The sequence below is a fragment of the Actinia tenebrosa genome, unplaced genomic scaffold (assembly GCF_029948245.1).
Source record: "Actinia tenebrosa isolate PJP-AT-01 unplaced genomic scaffold, QUT_ActTen_1.0 PGA_scaffold3__52_contigs__length_22856419, whole genome shotgun sequence".
Taxonomy (NCBI): Eukaryota; Metazoa; Cnidaria; class Anthozoa; order Actiniaria; family Actiniidae; genus Actinia; species Actinia tenebrosa.
The window spans coordinates 16724365-16744092 of record NW_028292580.1 but is presented as its reverse complement, the minus strand read 5'-3'; the positions used below and the strand labels follow the sequence as shown (position 1 = coordinate 16744092).

Genomic DNA, 19728 nt, shown 5'->3' with positions numbered 1-19728 from the left:
GTGCTTTGTTTTCACGGCTGTTGTTGTGCTAATTTCTTGAAACCGTGTCCCAGTGGAAAAAATTTGGAGTTCGACGACACTGGGTCAAGCCCTGTTGAGCGAGTTTAGTATCTGGACAGGTGACCTAAAACTTGTACCTACTCAAGCCTTTAAAAAAAAATTTCATTTTTCTTTTTTCATTTTCCTTTGTTGTCGATTTCGTTTTAAAGTTTTAAGAGTAGATCAGTATAGGGCTTCGATTTTCTTTTTCTTCTTTTTCCGCTTTAGGATTCCCTGTATTAACAGACGAGTAGAGGGGACTGGAAATAAGTCGAGAAAGGAGAAAAGAGTTAGAATTAATCTTGGGGTGCATGTTACGTCATAGTCGTCATGTTAGTGGACGATAACAAATCATTCCTTATTAACTTCTCTTGTTAGATCAACCAACATGGCGGCTGTTTCTTTGTTATTTATATCTCAAGAAATTTTGAGTCCACTTGTGGTTGCTCCCCAACAATATTGACATGCCAAAGCTGAACTGCGCACTCTGTCTGGCGCATGACAGAAACACTCCAGGGGAAGGTGACTAATGAGCAATATGAACATGTGCTTGGTAAGTAGGATAGTTGATTCCCAAATAAAAGATTCCAGTGTTGCCTTAACATTGGGCAGCTCACAAAGGTAGATTCAATAACCACGCCCTTGAATTGGGCCTAAGCTAAAAAGGTCTATTTCATGAATGTTTTCCAAAGTTTTTATATGTTAAACCTCTTTAGGTTGCTGAAATGTTTTCCTATCTCAGACCACGTGTCATTCCCTAGAGTATCATTCCTTTGTTTAACGGTTGCGCATGAGAATACACATGAATATCGATGCAATTCAAACAAAGAATCTTATTCTCCAGAGAATGACACATGGTCGCGTCGAGAAATGGGAAAACATTACATCCAAACTAAAAAGGGATATTCTTGCCTCAGTCGCGGAGTAAATCATATTCATATTCTGGGGAAATTTTCTACTAAATCAGTAACTATTAGGCAAAGACTTGTCTCTAGCAGCTTTACTAACAAAGTCAAGACGCGTGGTAAATAACGAGTGTATGGAACCACACGCTCTGTCCAGCTGAATCGACATTTTTTCTTCGGCACCCTATCACGGTATAGAAAAGAATCTTGCTGTCCGGGGAAAGAGACGCTTGGTTTTCTTATTCATCCTTTACCTTTTGTGCAAAATGATCGAATTGAAAAACAGATGGAGAGTTTTTATGTCTATGATATTGAAACATCTTTATACTTATTGACACTGGTGTTGATGGTGAGATAAAACAATTCATATTGAAGAACACGTTTTTCAAGCACGGAGAGGCTGAGATCTGGATGAGAGATGGAGTTCATGTTTTTCTTTGTGCTGTTGGTAGCCCTTGGAGCTCATGCTGAGCAATTGTAAGTATTGGCCACCTAAAAGATTACTAAAAGTAAAGAATTCGATCTCATTGTAGAGTTTAAAAAGTTGTCCTTTTTGCCCTTGCGTTCAAACAGCAAATTAGCACAATTTTGGAATGAGTCTTCCTTCCTTCGCAAAACCTTATACACTAAATTGGAATTGGATCTGTGAGCTAGCCGTGCCCTGACTTTGATCGAACCAGAGGCATTTCATAGTATCGATAACATTTGAAAGCTGGTTTGATGTTTTTTTTCTCTCTCTCTCTCTCTCTCTCTTTTGCCACACCGTCTAGGGTGTGTTTCTGGTTTCTACTCTGATATATACAGTCAAAAATGGATATTTTTGATTTCCAAGTGTTTTGAAATTTGAAAATTTTAATTGCAAATTGAGGTTGCCTAACACTCTCTGAACTGTTCGTTCAGTTTATTAGCCTTGCCTTCGTTTATCAAAGAAAACTAAATGAAATGAGCACATAGTGCATTGGTCATCGACTGAATTCAATCAAAATTTATGAGTTTATTTTATTGTTATAAATATATATATAAGAAAAACTGGAGAAACCGGTGGAGAAAGGCCCACGAAGCAAAGGAGAGAATCAAAAAGCAAATTTACTCGAGGATGACAGATTTTAATCAGGAGCACGGGTGGCGATACGACCCGAGTTCGAGTCCCGCTCGCGGTGCTACCCTCGTAAAACAGACTTGTTTCACGTAACTGGAATTATTGGTGTCTTTTATGTATTTGTATCATCAACTAGGGGTCGTGTAATACGAGCGTATCCAGCTAGCGATGGTCAGGTCAATTATCTCAATAATCTAGCCGACAACAACGTAAGTAAAAGCGTTAATAAATTTAAAAACAAACCAACAAACCAACAAACCAACAAACCAACAAACCAACAAACCAACAAACCAACAAACCAACAAACCAACAAACCAACAAACCAACAAACCAACAAACCAACAAGCAAACAAAAATAAAAGAAAAATGTTTATTTGTAGAACCTTGGTCTGGACTTCTGGACACACCCCTCTCATCCTGGCAAACCCGTGGACATCCGCGTAGCCCATGACAACCATGATCAGCTGACCAAGCTACTGAAGTCTCAAGCTATTGATTTCATCATACAAATCCCCGACGTTGATGTGGCTAAAGCAATGCAAAATCCAGCGGGGTCTTCTAGAGCTGGTGTTTTCGACTATTTTCGCTACAACACTCTTGACCAGGTATGTTGTGTATAACAAAGGGCGCTCTCACCATATAAATGGCTGGTGAAGAGGAATAGCAATATTATTGCTTCTACGCAAAGCGCTCTCTGACAAATTTCAAAATCTATCAGAAAAAAAAAACTGATAAAACAACGTCAAAAATATTGGTATAAATACATTTTTAATAAATCTAAATTTTGAAATGAAAATAAACCTAAATTTTTAGAAAAACAACAAAATGTGAGCGATAATTGACAGTGTTCTTTCCCTTCTTTGTCATGAAGATTGTGGCTGAGATGGGACGCCTAGTGCAAACTCGACCTAACATCGCATCCATGTTCAGTGTTGGAACATCTTACCAAGGAAGACAGATGAACGCAATCAAGGTAGATACATATATCAGACAACCTTAACTGCCCCCAAGCATACAGCAATGAATACAGCCAATAACACACAACCTTAACTGCCCCCAAGCATACAGTAATGAATATAACCAATAAAATTGGTTTTGTTTGTGATCATCAGCTCAGTTCTGGAGCAGGCAAGAAGACTCTCTTCATGAACTGTGGTATTCATGCTCGTGAGTGGATCACCCCGGCAACCTGTATGTATATGCTGAATCAGGTAAATATGGACCTCTAATGAACCAATGCGTATGTGTGTAAAATTGCTGATACAGGTAAATATGGCCCTGTTAACCAATGCGCATGTGCGTAAGAATGCTGAATCAGCTAAATATGCCCTCCCCACAAGCCAACGCGCTATTCTTTCTTGTTTCTTTTGTCGTGTGAATTCGTAACGCGCCTTTCAACATTTTAAAACTAGGGAACCTTTGGTCCTCAACAAACCACTTTCACATTTCTTATGCATTCGTTGTATATTTGATTGTGTGTTTTAGATTATCACTAAGTATGGGTCAGATAGCAGTATAACAGCAATGCTTAATAAACTGGACATCGTCATCATGCCTGTACTGAATGTAGATGGTTACGTGTACACATGGACTTCGGTAAGCACATTTAGCCGGCCAGAGATCGAGTAATACCATGAAGCAATTTTAAAGACGTGTCTGCATGTGCTCACTGCACTAAATGTTTATAAAATTATCCTCCCTTACAGACCAAATTGTATTTATTTATTGTTTTTATTATTTTTTGGTTAATGTGCCTAACGTGATCAAAATATTGTAGCGATGATGATAGTGGTTGTGATAAATACTTGTAGTTGATGAAGATGTTGGCGATGGTGATGGCAGTGATGACGGTAGTGTTAGGATAATGTTGCTGTAGGTGATGGCAGTGATGACGGTAGTGTTAGGATAATGTTGCTGTAGGTGACGGTGACGGTGACGGTGACGGTGACGGTGACGGTGACGGTGACGGTGACGGTGACGGTGACGGTGACGGTGACGGTGACGGTGACGGTGACGGTGACGGTGACGGTGACGGTGACGGTGACGGTGACGGTGACGGTGACGGTGACGGTGACGGTGACGGTGACGGTGACGGTGACGGTGACGGTGACGGTGACGGTGACGGTGACGGTGACGGTGATCAGCGTGGTCACGATGATACTGGTGGTGATAAAGACAACAAACTAAAATTTAAATAAGAGTAATTTCTTAATTCAATTGATATTTAATGTGAATGCTTTCCTGTCAAACGGTAATAAATTGATTTGGTTACAGATCGTCAAATAATACTTCATGTTCTCTTGGTTCCATGGATGAACTGATATGCCACAACGATACATAAACTCAATTATTATAAATTTTACTCACGTGCAATATATTAATTCTGATTGCATGAAGACTTACGGACAACTTTCAATAGCTTGCGAACTCGACAGAATAAATTTATTATCCGCAAAAAAATACAGATAAAAGATTTATCTTGTCAAGGTCACCGCGCGTGGTAGCGTTGCCACTTGAATCGAGATGTCTTCGACACGGTTTGCTTCCGTCTCTGAAGAAAAGAATCGTCATTTTGTAGCTTTCTTAATCGTATAAAATGTATGATATAAAATATTGTTGATCTAGACGAGTTTTCTTGTTAGGATCGCATGTGGCGTAAGACAAGGTCTCCCCAAGGCAACGGTTGCTATGGAGCTGACCCAAACAGAAACTTTAATGCCAAATGGGCAGGTAAAGACTATTAAGTTAGCTAACGTAATGGACTAATTCGATGATACGACGGCCATCTTGTCAGGGAGCAAAACAAAACAAAGATGATGGAATATAAATAGAGTTTCGTGTGTTTGTCTTTCTTTTATGGGTAAAGGTGTAAAAGTGCCATCTTAATTCAACTTTTGTTGTATTGTTGTGGAGAGCTGTTAATATCAATCAACATCATTACTGTAACAAAGCTTTATTGCCCCCTGGATATCGCCACATAATGCATTGTAATCCAAGATGGCCGCCGTATCTTCGAAGAAGTCCATTCATTATCAAATGAATAACCGTAATTTCTTTGCATTCATTATCCCCCTAAAGGACCTGGCACAAGCAGCAATCCATGCAGAGACACTTACCATGGGTCGAGACCTTTCTCTGAAATAGAAACACGAAACGTTGCACATTATTTGTATGGCATCAGGTCAAAGCTCGTAGGGTACCTGGATATCCATGCTTACAGTCAGTTATGGATGACCCCATGGGGGCATGCTAGAGGCGCCTATCCACCAACCTACCAAGAGATGGTAAGACAGTTAACAATGAGTATCACCGTCTGAACGTCTATGACACACTCGTGAAGACTCTTGTATACCAGTACTAGAACATACAATCTGACTCGTGGGATGGTATCCCATGGACGTGCCCCTCAAATCCATTGTATAACTAGAACATACAATCTGACTCGTGGGATGATATCCCATGGACTTGCCCCTCAAATCCATTGTATAACTAGAACATACAATCTGACTCGTGGGATGATATCCCATGGACGTGCCCCTCAAATCCATTGTATAACTAGAACATACAATCTGACTCGTGGGATGATATCCCATGGACTTGCCCCTCAAATCCATTGTATAACTGGTTTCTGTATGATGTTTATCAGATGCGTGTTGCTAATATAGCAGTCCGAACTCTTTACGGGGTCCATAGAACGTCGTACCGAGCTGGTTCAGTGGCTGACATTATCTGTGAGTAAAGATTTTAATTGTGATTAGTTAGTATAATAGTTCACTTATAACAGACTCGTACCCAGTCGTCACTCACGCTCTTTTAATCCCTTGATGCACCGCGAACTCACTAAATCCTTCCCATCCACCACAGCGTGAAGTCAATAAGACAAGCGAAGCGACTGGGTACGAGTCTGCCACTCAAAAAGTTCCCTGCGCCATTTTGAAAGGTAGGCGTGCATTTGCACGACATATGAATAGTTGTTCAAGTTTCACTGCAAGTTCACTGCGTTCATCTCGCTTCGATGCAAAAGAACGATTAACTCCCGAGATGGCGCAGGGAACTGTGAAAGGAACTATCGTAGACTTGTAGAGTTTCGATAAGCTATCCACTAATAATAGGCCGTTTGCCTGATGGTGTCATTTTACTACCACTACCAAAATGCGGCTCTGCGAATCAACTTTCTTTCTTATTCAAATTCGTTTTTCTTCATGAGAATAGTAAGACAATTGGTGCTCTAATTAACTGTGCAAAAAGAAAGTGTGCAAGGGAGTCTGGTAGTGGTAGTAGTAAATGATGCCATAATGCAAATGTTCTATTGCTGGTGACAAGTTTGGCCTTTTAATACTACATTTTAGTATTTCAATTTGTATTCATAGATGCTGCTACCGGAGGTACGATGGACTGGGTGGCTGGTACCCTTGGCGTGACGTACTCCTATGGACTGGAACTGAGAGATAAAGGTAGATATGGGTTTTTGCTCCCAGCCAATCAAATTCGCCCGACAGGAGAGGAAACCTTTGCAGCCATCAAAGCTATGGTTCAAGAGATGAGAATCTGATTAAACTGTTCAACATTATATAACATTTGAACTTCAAATAAAGCTTATGTGATAACATTCTTCGTTCATTTTGCATCTCTCGACTCATCAATGCCCCCCTCAACCCTCCAACATTTTGAATTCAATTTTTACTTCTAATCACTGCCAAGCAAGGTCAGTAGAGTGCAAATCATATGTTCATGAAATAACACAAAGATTAAATAGAACTAAACACATCTATTTCTCTTGTTTTCGATTATTTCAGTGGTGCTATTTTGTACTAATTAGTTAGTACTATCTCACGGATATATGGGTGGCACTCTAATGTCTCAGTACCCCTAAAGCGAAAGAGAGCTAAGGCTTGTGCATGCGCAGAAAGTGTTAGATGTTCATCGTTCTCGCTTTTTCTTGTTATGACAAGGATATACACTCAATTGAGGAATCCTTGTCGGGTTCACAAACATAGAACATAGAAGCTGAGACCGAAATGGCACATGGGAAGTACGTTAAGTAGATGAAAAACGTGCTGAAAAGCACACATGCGCAACTTTTCTCCGCGCTGACTTTAGAGCTTGTGTTTGTTACGTCATAACCACCATTTTGATTGACGATAACAAAGCATTCCTCATTAGCTTAACTTGCTAGATCAACTAGCTTGGTGGTTGTTTCATTGTTATTCTCAGGGGGTTTTAGTTACATGGTTGCGCGCACTTTATACTAGAGATACAGCGTCTGAAATACTTGGGAACATCCGCACGGGGATCAGGGACATTCGGGGTACATTCAATCGTACAGATAAATACTTTATTCATTCAAAATGTATGTAATGTGAGTGTGAGTGTGAGTGTGAGTGTGAGTGTGAGTGTGAGTGTGAGTGTGAGTGTGAGTGTGAGTGTGAGTGTGAGTGTGAGTCTGAGTGTGACTGTGAGTGTGAGTGTGAGTGTGAGTGTGAGTGTGAGTGTGAGTGTGAGTGTGAGTGTGAGTGTGAGTGTGAGTGGACGGATGTAAATAGACCGTTCTCGGCTATACTTGATTGTCCACCCAAACAATGGGTAGTTTCCCCAATGGAATACAGAATGTCCGACCAACAAACTCTAATACACCTAAATCCAAAATGGCGCATGGGCGGTTGAAAACGAGGCATCCGGGGCCAAATTTACAAATTTACAGTATTTTCTTATAATAAATTGATGCTACAAAATTATCGCTATTCTGAATGTAAGAAAAGAAAGACAGACCAAGTGAACAAGTGTATACTTTGCATCGACACGATATTATTTATATGTTAAGTGTATGCTACATCGAGTGTATAATCTGCTTACTGCGATTCCCAGTCACACGCGACCAAGTGAGACCAAAATCACAAACAAAAAGTTGAGTTTTGGTGGACGTCAATTAAAAGGGTTTCTTAAACATGTCTAAGGATTCCGACTTCGAATTTCAAACGTTTAACTGCAAACTATCAGTATTGACTTATCCTATCTTGAAGAAACTCAAATCATAGCCATAGCGATAGCTTTGCAATCAAGCGTTAAGATTCGGAGCCGGAATCATGTGACATTTTTTGAGAAAATATATCCAGAGTGAGAAATTCACAGCGACAAGAAGCATGAGGTAAGGACAACGATTTTTGCACATTTGCACGTGTTCACGTGAGTATTCACAGCAGTACTGGCGTAGAAACCAATACAAACGATTGAAACCCTTTTGATTGACGTCCACCCAAATTCAAATTTTCGTTTGTGATAAAGGTCTAGTTCGTCGCGTGTGACTGGGAATCGCAGTAATACATATAGATCTTTACCGCGAGTGACAAAAACACATTTCATAAATTCTACAATATTATTTCTTTGCATTTGGCCCTGGATGCCTTGTTTTCATGCAACACACTCGGCCGTAAGCCATTTTAGACTTACGTGTATTCATAAGAACTTTTATTTATTAATTTTTTTCTTAATGTACCTTTAGAATGCATTGATTCTAAGAAAAAACATTTACAATTTTCAGAAATCGGTGTCTATTGTATGCTGTATATCAGAAATGAAATATTTGCTTTCATATAGACTTTTATATCTTTACCCGAACACAGATGTTTTAGGTATACGTTAAAAACAGGAGTACGGGATTGTTGTAGGTGGTGGCTATTCATTCTCCCGTCATCCAAACAAATACATAGATTACATATTTTGACCTTTATTTCACAGATTATTAAGTACAACATACATGTGTTTTATGTTTAGATTCTCATCTCTTGAACCATAACTTTGATGGCTGCAAAGGTTTCCTCTCCTGTTGGACGAATTTGATTGGCTGGGAGCAAAAATCCATATCTACCTTTATCCCTCAGTTCCAGTCCATAGGAGTACGTCACGCCAAGTCTTGATGTCACCCAGTCCATTGTACCTCCAGTTGTGGCGTCTAGAAAATTGAGAGATTATCAAGTTCATCAGTGGTCAGTAGATCAATGTAGCGCCTATTGAAAGTCAAGGGAGAATGCACCCTTCTTAGCGAAGCTAACAAGAAAATACGAAGAAATGCCACAAATTCCATCGAGAAAAAATGTGATTTCTTTTCGATTTTCACGATATCCTCGCCTCTACGATGCTTTTGAGAAGGGTCCATGGTTTTTTCTTTTTACGATTTCAATCTATTTGCCATTTTCAGCCAAGGAAAAACCTGGATCGAGTTTGCATTGCAGTGCATAGAGAACGAAATAGAGCGCCATCTTGGATATAATTCTTCTAAGGCGATTCCACAATGCACTACAAACAAGTCGACCCTGTTGTTTCTTTAACCTCGGAATGGCTAATTTTTCATGCATGGATGGCAAGCGCTGCTGTGTTGCTGTCTCACACAGCTGTGTAAATCACGGCCTGTAGTCGAGTGTTATAAATAATGAATGAAGCAGTAGTCCGTGTGGAGCAAACCTCACGGAAAAATAAGAGAACCCCTTACGATGATACATGGTTGTGAATTATAGTTTTTTAATCATTAATGTCTAAGTTTCATTTCCTGCATTTGTATTCTTCAGTTGGGATCAAGAGTTTGTATGTACAAATGTAATGTCTCAAACTCATTAATAATTCATGAGGTCAATGACCAATGGCGACCTTGCATTGTAGTCACGTGCACGCACCTTGATACTTGATCAAACACGTATTGCGCCTGAGATACTTATGAAAGCGCTCGCGCATCTCAGAAATCATTCATTCATACTTTTTGCTTTAACAGCTGCGTGCATTGCTCATGTGAGCCAATTAGCTTTATGATTATGAAAATACTTACATATGATATCGGCTGAAGTTCCCGCTCTGTAAGATGTTCGGTGAACCGCGTACAAAGCCCTCACTGCCTTATTTGCCACACGCATCTAAACGACAAACACCAAGAAACATCGTTGTTACACCGTACTGCTCAATCGCATATGCCACGACGTTTTCAATCTATTTCAAACTGTAGTCTTCATGGGGTTCTGTATAAGACTTTAAGCATGTATGTCCGTATAACAATCCCCTCCCCCACCCCTCTCGGGTCATACGTTCGTCTGTGATACTCATTGTTAACTGTCTTACATCTCTTTGTAGGTGGATAGGCACCTTAAGCATGTCCCATGGGGTCACCCATAACTGACTGTAAGCATGGATGTCAAGATAACAATCCACTCCCCCACCCCTCTCGGGTCATACGTTCGTCTGTGATACACATTGTTAACTGTCTTACCATCTCTTGGTAGGTTGGTGGATAGGCGCCTTTAGCATGTCCCCATGGTGTCATCCATAACTGACTGTAAGCATGGATATCCATATACCCTACGAGCTTCGACCTGATTCTATGCAGATAACGAGCAACGTTACGAGATTCAACCTCTGAAAAAGGTCTGGGTCCGTGGAAAATATCGCTGCAAGGGTTGCTACTTGTGCCAGTTCCTGCAATAGACCGTTTTCGAATGAATAACATACCGCTGTGTTCACTAATAGTCTCTTTCACAGTTCCCTACGCCATCTTGAAAGGTAGCCGTGCCTTTGCAACGAAGCGAGACGAACAGTGAGCTTACAATATTAAAGAACTTTTTTAACACCTTGGACAAGTATTCACATATCTCTGTTAATACCATTGCAAGCTCACCGTTCGTCTCGCGTCAACGCAAAGGCACGGTCACCTTTCAAGATGGTGGAGGGAACTGTGAAGAGGACTATTACAGATTCATTTACTCAAGGTTAGTTTCATTTCAACGTCAGAATATTCACGTGCATAACAACGGTAAATTAAGGAATGATCATTTTCAACAATCCAAACACTTTGAAATTTCACTAACATTCACTGGAACAACTAAATATTCTACACAAAATTGGGGCTAACCCTGAGCAACAGAGAAACTACATGGAGTATTCCATATTAACATTAATTCTAAAGCTTAAAGTTTGAAGTTTTTCAAGGGAATGCCTACCGCACAGAAAGAATTGCAATTTATATATAGACTGGTTAGTATGAGGTGGTGGTCAAGGGAGGTGGTCAGTATGAGGTGTAGGCACTGAGGGTGGTCACTGCCGCCAGGGTTCTTTACCTCTTCGATGGTTCTTTTACGTCTTCTCTTATGTTGGTTAGTAGTGTGGAGAGACGAGACCGTCATTTAAAGTGGTCATTAGAGCCACTTAAATGTCTAATAACTATTCATAAATATTATTACGAAGGCAGCACTTTCTCCTCGGTTATTTTAAGACTCCGAGTGGTGATCCGGCCAAGGCTTCAACCCACGACCTCTCACACAAAAGTCCGATGCTCAACTCCTCGAGCCGATCATGAAGTGCGTTCATAGGGTGCATCGTTATAAATAGTTTAGGGGAAAAAGATTTTTTAGCAAAGTAGAGTCATTATCTACCGGGTCTACCTACCTCCCCACTTAACGTTAAAGTTTCTGTTCGGGTCTGCTCCAAAGCAACCACTTCCTTGGGGCGATCTAGTCTTACGCCACATTCGATTCTGTACAAGAAAACACAGAGGATACGCGCATAAATATTTAGTGCAGCAAGCAAATGAGACATGTTTTTAAAATTTCTTCACAATATTCTATGGTTGGCATATATATTTAAGGCATTACAGAAGTCTACTGAGTGGAATGAAAAACTTACTGTCACATAACTTCTGGCTGTTGTCTTTATCACAACCAGTATTATTGTCATTATCTGATTATCATCACACAACATAACATCGTCACCGTCACCGTCACCGTCACCGTCACCGTCACCGTCACCGTCACCGTCACCGTCACCGTCACCGTCACCGTCACCGTCACCGTCACCGTCACCGTCACCGTCACTTACAGCAACATTATCCTAATTCTACCGTCATCACTGCCATCACCATCGCCAACATCTTTATCAACTACAAGTACTTATAACTACCACTATTATCAAGGGCGGATCCAGGGGGAGGGTCGTGGGGGTCGCGACCCCCCTGTCATTCTTGAGGTCAAATGGGCTTCCTGTGGTAAAAATGCGACTGGGATTCCCTTGCCCACAAAATATACCCCTGAGACCCCCCCCCCCCTTCAAAAAACCCTGGATCCGCCCTTGATTATCATCGCTACAATATTCTGATCACATCACATATGCACACGCATTCTGTTTAAAAAAACACAAATTGAACTGTGCTATATTTTTGACTCACCGAAGTCCATGTGTACACGTAACCATCTACATTCAGTACAGGCATGATAACGACGTCCAGTTTATTAAGCATTGCTGTTATACTGCTATCAGACCCATACTTAGTGATAATCTAAAACACACAATCAAATATACAGTGAATGCATAAGAAATGTGAAAGTGGTTTGTTGAGGACCAAAGGTTCCCTAGTTTTAAAATGTTGAAAGGCGCGTTACGAATGCACGTGACGAAAGAAACGAGAAAGAATAGCGCGTTGGCTTGTGGGGAGGGCATATTTAGCTGATTCAGCATTCTTACGCACATGCGCATTGGTTAACACGTCCATATTTACCTGATTAAACATGCCTAAGCACATGCGCATTGGCTAACAGGTCCATATTTAGCAGATTCCGATTCTTACACACACGCTCCTTGGTACGAAGTCCATATTTACCTGATTCAACATATACATACAGGTTGCCGGGGTGATCCACTCACGAGCATGAATACCACAGTTCATGAAGAGAGTCTTCTTGTCTGCTCCAGAACTGAGCTGATGATCACAAACAAAATTAATTTTATTGGTTACATGCAACGCTAGATGATCGGGGACAGTAAAGGTTGTCTGTTGTTGGTTATATTCATCACTGTATGCTCGGGGGATACTTAAGGTTTTCTATTGTATCTGTGTACCTTGATTGCGCTCATCTGTCTTCCTTGGTAAGATGTTCCAACACTGAACATGGATGCGATGTTAGGTCGGGTTTGCACCAGCCTTTGCATCTCAGCCACAATCTACAAAAAGTCACATTTCAATTTTTTTCAAATTAATAGGAAGGGATACTAAAGCGCACTTTTATCGTGGAGGTCAAAAAATGGTTATCTTGGAAAATGTTGGATAGATGGATGGAGGGAGGGAGGGAGGGAGGGAGGGAGGGAGGGAGGGAGGGAGGGAGGGAGGGAAGGATGGATGGATGGATGAATGGATGGATGGATGGATGAAATGAGTGAATAAGGAGTAGATGAAATGTGAGGTGAGTGAGTGAGCGAGAAAGGAAAGAAAGGAATTATATATATTTTTAAAGTTCAAACAGTAAAAATAAGTTACCAAAGCCGTAAGAATGACCCAAAAAATACTTCAAGCGCAATGTGTTTCTAACAAACCTGATCAAGAGGGTTATATCGATTATAGTCAAAGCTTCCAGCTCTTGCAGAACTCGGTGGATTCTGATTGGCTTCGGCAACATCTACGTCGGGGATTAGAATCGTAAACACGATGCCGTTTAGCTGGAGTAACTTAGCTAGATTTGGATAGTTGCTAGTTGTTACACGAATATCAACTGAACCACCAACTCTAGAGGGATGTGTCCAGAAATCAAGGTCCATATTCTGCATACAAAAAATAAGTAATATTTTTTTGATTTAAATCTTTGAAATACATTAATCTTTTTTTTTTCCTAGCTGATTTTTTGGATTCCATATGGAGTCAAGCCCTTTTTTGGGCAAATTAAAGGTTTTTTAAAGTAATGAGTCGATCAAAATACTACTACTTTGTGATGGGGATCAATTCTAATTTACTACTAGCCTCGAGAATTCGGCGGCCATCTTGGATCGCAAGGTATTGTGGGGCGTCCAGGAGGCAAATACAACAAAAGATGAATTAAGACGGCACATCGATCACCTTTTCCCATAAAAGAAAGACAAACACACAAAACTCTATATTTTTTCGTCATCTTTGTTTTGTTTTGCCCCATTGCAAGATGGCCGCCTTGTCGTCGAAGTAGTTTTATTAGATTAATATTTTCACTCGGCCCGAGTCCCCACACCGATTCCGGAAAGGCTCCGGCATTCGACGCTGCATTACTTACGTCATTATCGGCCAAATTGGACAGGAAGTTCAGCTGGGCTTTGCTAGATGGTGTTACACGTATCACACTACCCCTGGATCATTGATAAAGGTAATCCGTATTAGCAAGAACTGGCATGTCAATGGAAGCTACTCAATTATGAATCTTTATGAATGAGACTTTGACACGAACTCTTTTTCGTGAAATTTTTCACTGAGGGTTAGTGGACCTCGGCAGATTCCGAGCTTTGAAACTAAACCTAGGCCAAAGAAATATTTAAGGAAATTTGACTGCAGATAGTTTATACAAACGTTTCATTTTTCCATCTCTATTCTTCATCGTCTTAAATTATGAAACTTGAACTTATAATTTGTCTTGGTTGCATGTCATAAGGCCATTGACTATTATAAAATACGCGTAAAGTAAAGTTGTTCGGCTGTAGTAAGGGGATACATACTTATAACAATGGTGAAATAAAAAATACATTAACTTTATAATGTTTTAAAACCCCACTTAGAGCATTTTCAGAGACTTGATCGTTACTTACTCCGGACTTACATGATAATGAAACTATTTAAAAGCGTATGTTATCACGGGACCTTTAATTTCAATTTCAATATCACAATTCGGCACTTTATCTTTTTATATTCATCACGATTCTCATGTATAGTAAACACTATTAATTTTGTATAAATACTTACATTGGCCCAGCATAAGCCCCGAGGGCAAAAAGCACAAGAAGACACAGAAATTTCATCTTAGCAAATGACTCCTCTCTTGCTGTAGCCAGTATGCTTCTTCAAAGTGGTTCTTCAAAATTCACTTCACTAGTAGAGTTGTTTTATTATTTACATTCGAAGTCAATATAAATCAAGATGTTTCAACAACCTTCTTATTTATGCAACACCAAACGTCATGTCCGTGGGTTGGAAGACAATTACTCTAAATGACAGGTTTTGCTCACGGCTCGAGAGATGTTGACTGACAATCATGCTTCCTGTTGTGGTTGGGTGAGGAGATTTTTACATGTTGATTCAGACCAAAAGCTGGTTTTATACCTCATAAAGGCTTTCACTAAACATGGCTAATCGTATTTGCAGAGCTGCTACACCAAGTATTCTTCAACTAGTGTTTCATTTTATTTTATTCATCTTCCACCGAATTCAATTTACCAAATTCCCCTAACCCTTTTACTTAAAACTTAAAAGTTTTAACTTAAAAGTTGTAGAGTAACCACAGTAAATCCGTGAAACACTAATTACTAAATAGTACAAAATAGTGCTAGTTAAACAATAGAAAACAATTAAAAACTAAACAACTAAAGCTTTATTAAATATTTTACTATGATTTACGTACGTTTGATGCTCTGTTCGACAGGAAAAGTATTTCGTAAATGGGTTGTCCCCATGAAAACGAGCTATCGATCACAGAGCACAACTTATGCCGGAAGATCTCAAGCCAGGCTGGATGGTTGCAGTGGGATGGTGTCTTTCTTACTACTTCCTAGCCGTGACTCCCACACGTTAAAGTAAAAAGTCGGGGACAACCGTGTTCGGAAATCACGGCTAGGTTCATGACTTGGATGTCCGGTGCGTCAGAGAATGAGCATTGAATGAGTATCAACTGAACAGACTGACGATATTTGATTTAAAATATTGCCTTTTAATCAATTTTTTTACAATAATCATTTGTAATTAGCTTCAATTTAATTTAAATTTTGATCTTAAAAACGATGTAAGATTTATTGTATTTGAATCAACAATGATTTTACAGTAACCATTGAAATTAATTTGAATTCTAATTACGTATACATTTTAATCTACATTATTAAATGCATTAATAATTCATGAGGAAAACACAACAGAAATAACGACCGCGAAGAGTTTTGTAAATCTGATACAGAATCCTGTTCATTTGCATAAACTTTAAGATGGATTTTCTTGGCCAGATTCACTTTTATCTTGAAAATTTTAGTGAAATACAAAGGAACTAACCTAGACGTTTATGTTTAATTATGTTTCTGCAAGTGATAAATATGCGAACGAAGTTGCAAACACAATTTGCTCAAAACATTTTGCATATGATGAAATTTAAAGTGTATGACTTCCCATGGCCCCTGAAGGGTGAGGTTGGGTTTGTCGATATATAACAAATCAGGACCTCCTCGAACTGATGATTCCAAATGCTAGTACCGGAAGTTAGTCATTCTAAATACACCTACTTGCAAGAACGTTGTCATACGATATTAGAACATTAGTAATTTAGTGAGAAAGGAATACATTAAAAGACAAAAGAAAAAGTTCAGCTTCAGTGATCTTCTTTTGTTTTTTAATATAATCCCTATCCCACTAAATCACTAATGTTCTGTTTTCGTATGACAACGTTCTTGTACCACCTAAGCTTTTTACAGATGTATTAAATCTTATTCAAATCTTACAAAATAAAATTGTGTCGCTTTTTTTCTAATTCAAATAATGTCTAAGCAAACCGTTATATACTTTGTTTGGAAGCTAATGCACGATTCTGCAGTCCTGGTTAATTCTGGATTATGCCAGAGCCCTTGTTCTTCGCCGCAGGCCATAAGAAACGCAGGCTCTGGGTATGAGATTGCTTGGAACTGCACTATCCGCATACGCCGTGTTGAATATTTCACCACTCGAAGATAAATAAACTTCATATCTTCGCTCCACCGTGTAATATCCACTATATATGATATTTAGATTCCAGATTTCAATTTCAAGATATACCAGAGATCAGTGGGCACCCTAATTTTCCACCCCAACAAAGATTCGCGATCATCTTAATAGCAGACGGGATATCCACAGGGACTCCTTTAAATACATCCTGTTAGTGATCTGGCTAAATATATGGCCGGCCCGCAATAAATAGCCTTAAAATGCTTACGAGGTGCTATGAGGAGACATGTAAAAGTCCTTATTGAGATACTTCAACTTTCCTTCGTATTGACACATGCATTCATGTTGCCTGTCTGTCTCTACAATCTAGCTATCTTTTGCTGTTTTAAATCAGTTTTCTTTCATAATGAATAAAGTAAAATTGACTGATAAATCTTGAAGGTTTAGGTGAGTGTTCGTGCGCTATTTTACAATGTCTTTCGTATACAGCTATTGCAAAAAAGGTTGAATACTGCATACTGAATAGTGCATTCCAAGACCAAAGTGCATTGTGGGTCTTGTTAATTTGAAATGAGAAGTAAATATACAGCAACTAACTCTACATGTAGTTAGTATATTGTTTTAGATGGAGTACACTAAAAATAGAATAAATAAATATTATTAATCCTACTTTAGACAATGTCACTATGACCCACAATGCACTTCCGTCTTGGAATGCACTATTCAGTATTCAGTATTCAGTGTTCAATCTTTTTTGAAATAGCTGTATCAGTCAATGTACTTATCGTATGTAGATGGATCCCTTTGGGACCTCCACATCTGTGCGGTGATTGGTCACTTGCCCTGTCCCACAAGGATCATGTGTAGGGTAGCAAGACTGAGTTGAGCCATCAAAGAAAAACACTGATTGTCCTTGAGCACTTCGCAGGGCTGGTCCACAGTAAGACACAATCTGAAACGTTGTAGGTACAACGTCCATGCATACTTCAGCCACTTGTTTTACTATTCTACAATTGATTGTCCCTGGATTCCAACGGACTAGGTCTCCAGTGCCCGGACTACACGCAATCCAATGAGTGACTGTAGATTGGACAAGAATCTCGTTACCAATCTTTCTCCACAGCAGGAAATCAACAGCAGAGTATGTCCACTCGTCAAGAGGTGGTTCTATCGAGACTGGGGCAAGTTTGCTTGATTGGTCCACGGTCCAGCTAGGGATTGGTGTGACAGCATTGTTTAGGCTGCTAAAGAAGGTGAAGTTAGTAAAATGATAGTTATAGACCAGAGTCCATCCTCCGCCGTCAGTCTCCATGTCGCAGTAGACCTCAAAAGCCCAAGTGTCTGGTTGGTTGAGCAAAATCCAGTAAATCCCTGACGTGGCTTGAGGATTTCTTTCTTTGATGAACTTACAGGAGGGCGATGGAACATGCGCACTAGATCCGTAATCTATCACGTGAAAAAATAGCGCAGTGTTTAGTGTGAATCAAAGAAACGTGGATAGATGGGAAGTGCATTCGAACTTCTATATTTAACGGCCAGTGGTCAAAGTCCCAGAGAGGATTTCCCCCCGGTAATTTAAACCTGTATAAAGTGTTTATACCATCACGTGACGGCAGCCATGTTAGATGGCAGGAACAATACAATCGTTTTACATAAGAAAGAATTCAATTCCCGAGAGCAAAGGGTTTTTATTGTTCTGCCATCTAACCACAGGTAGTCCAAGCTGTATTATGGGCGCCGACACGTGATGGTGCAAATCCTCTATTGAGCGCTCAACCTCATTTAGGGCCCAGTCATTAATGAAGTCGGAGGGAGGGGGGAGGGGAGGGGGGGGGTGGAGTAGAAGAAAATTTTTTTAATGCAAAAATATTTCCAGAATCCTACCTAATAACATTCAAGTTTTTCGGGGAAACCCTTCAGTCGTTTAAAAAACCCTCCCAATCCTCGTTTTGACCTTCCAAGACCCTCATGTTCCACTAAAAGAATTTGAGACCCCCTATTTTATCCTCCACCCCTTACTAGGGATTCTACTTATCTTAGTGACGCACTTCATGCGGAAACACGAATTCACTTTTACACTTCAAAAAGGGGTAAGTAGTAAACTGAAAATTGGCCCGAAAATGGTAGTTAAATGACAAATAACCGAAAATTAGTGTAGTTGACATTTAACTTATATTTCATTATTTTTGTTCAATATTATGGGCAGCGCTTGTAAAATTATCAACAGTTATCTGACAATTGGCCTAAAAAGTAGTAGTTGACTGACCAATCGGGTACCACCATCCACACCCACTAAAAAAATCTTAATCCAAACAATTCGAGTACGTTGTGCGTGCTTTCCAAGTTCGAAATACTGCCTGGGAAAAGTTTACTGACCAGAAACAAAAGAATGGGAAAGAAAGAGAAAGAAAGAGAGAGAAACGAGAAAAGAGAGAAATAAAAAAGGGAGGGAGGACTGACAATAATACAGAACAGAATCAGTAAAAATATAAAAAACACACACACACACACAAAAACAAAAACAAAACAAAACAAAAAAAACAAAAAAACAAAAAACAAAAAAAAAAACAACAAAAACAACAAAAACAAAAAAACAAAAACAAAAAAAAACAATAAAACAAAGACAAAAAAAACAAAAACAAAACAAAAGAAAAGAAAAAAAAAACAACAAAAAACAAAAAACAAACAAAAAAAAAAAAAAAAAAAAAAAAAAAAACAAACAACAACAGCAACAACAACAAAAACCCAGCCTTAATCTATCGACTTAATACCTGGGAACTGTGCTTCGGCATAAATCGATCCTTCTTTCCTTTCGAACATCCAAGGAAAGCCAGTCTTCGTAAGGTAGTTATGATCACAAATCGAAGTCCGAAGATCATAATTGATACTACTACATAGGTGGTTTCGTAGACATAACTCACAGCATTTTCCAATCCCATCAGCTGCGAATGTCGTATAGGTAGAATCTTTCAGTTGATATCCATATTCCGAGTACTTGGTCTCGCATTGTTTGGCGCTCACAGTCG

At 39.5% G+C, this 19728-nt stretch overlaps 2 protein-coding genes across 2 annotated transcripts; one reads left to right on the top strand and one right to left on the bottom strand.

The window, feature by feature from the left end:
* The first annotated feature begins 1300 nt into the window (after positions 1-1300).
* On the top strand, positions 1301-6652 carry LOC116293336 (carboxypeptidase B). The gene is made up of 10 exons (XM_031700755.1): positions 1301-1421; positions 2180-2252; positions 2424-2648; positions 2915-3016; positions 3156-3254; positions 3529-3639; positions 4686-4773; positions 5122-5327; positions 5690-5774; positions 6414-6652. The coding sequence occupies exons 1-10, from the start codon at positions 1363-1365 to the stop codon at positions 6593-6595; spliced, it is 1230 nt and encodes a 409-aa protein (XP_031556615.1). The 5' UTR covers positions 1301-1362; the 3' UTR covers positions 6596-6652.
* A 2099-nt stretch (positions 6653-8751) lies between these two features.
* Positions 8752-14928, bottom strand: LOC116293325 (carboxypeptidase B). The gene is made up of 10 exons (XM_089035339.1): positions 14768-14928; positions 14088-14160; positions 13384-13608; positions 12913-13014; positions 12674-12772; positions 12242-12352; positions 11467-11554; positions 10295-10500; positions 9860-9944; positions 8752-8992 (listed from the first exon to the last, which is right to left on the bottom strand). The coding sequence occupies exons 1-10, from the start codon at positions 14821-14823 to the stop codon at positions 8811-8813; spliced, it is 1227 nt and encodes a 408-aa protein (XP_088891465.1). The 5' UTR covers positions 14824-14928; the 3' UTR covers positions 8752-8810.
* Between the last annotated feature and the right edge of the window lie 4800 nt (positions 14929-19728).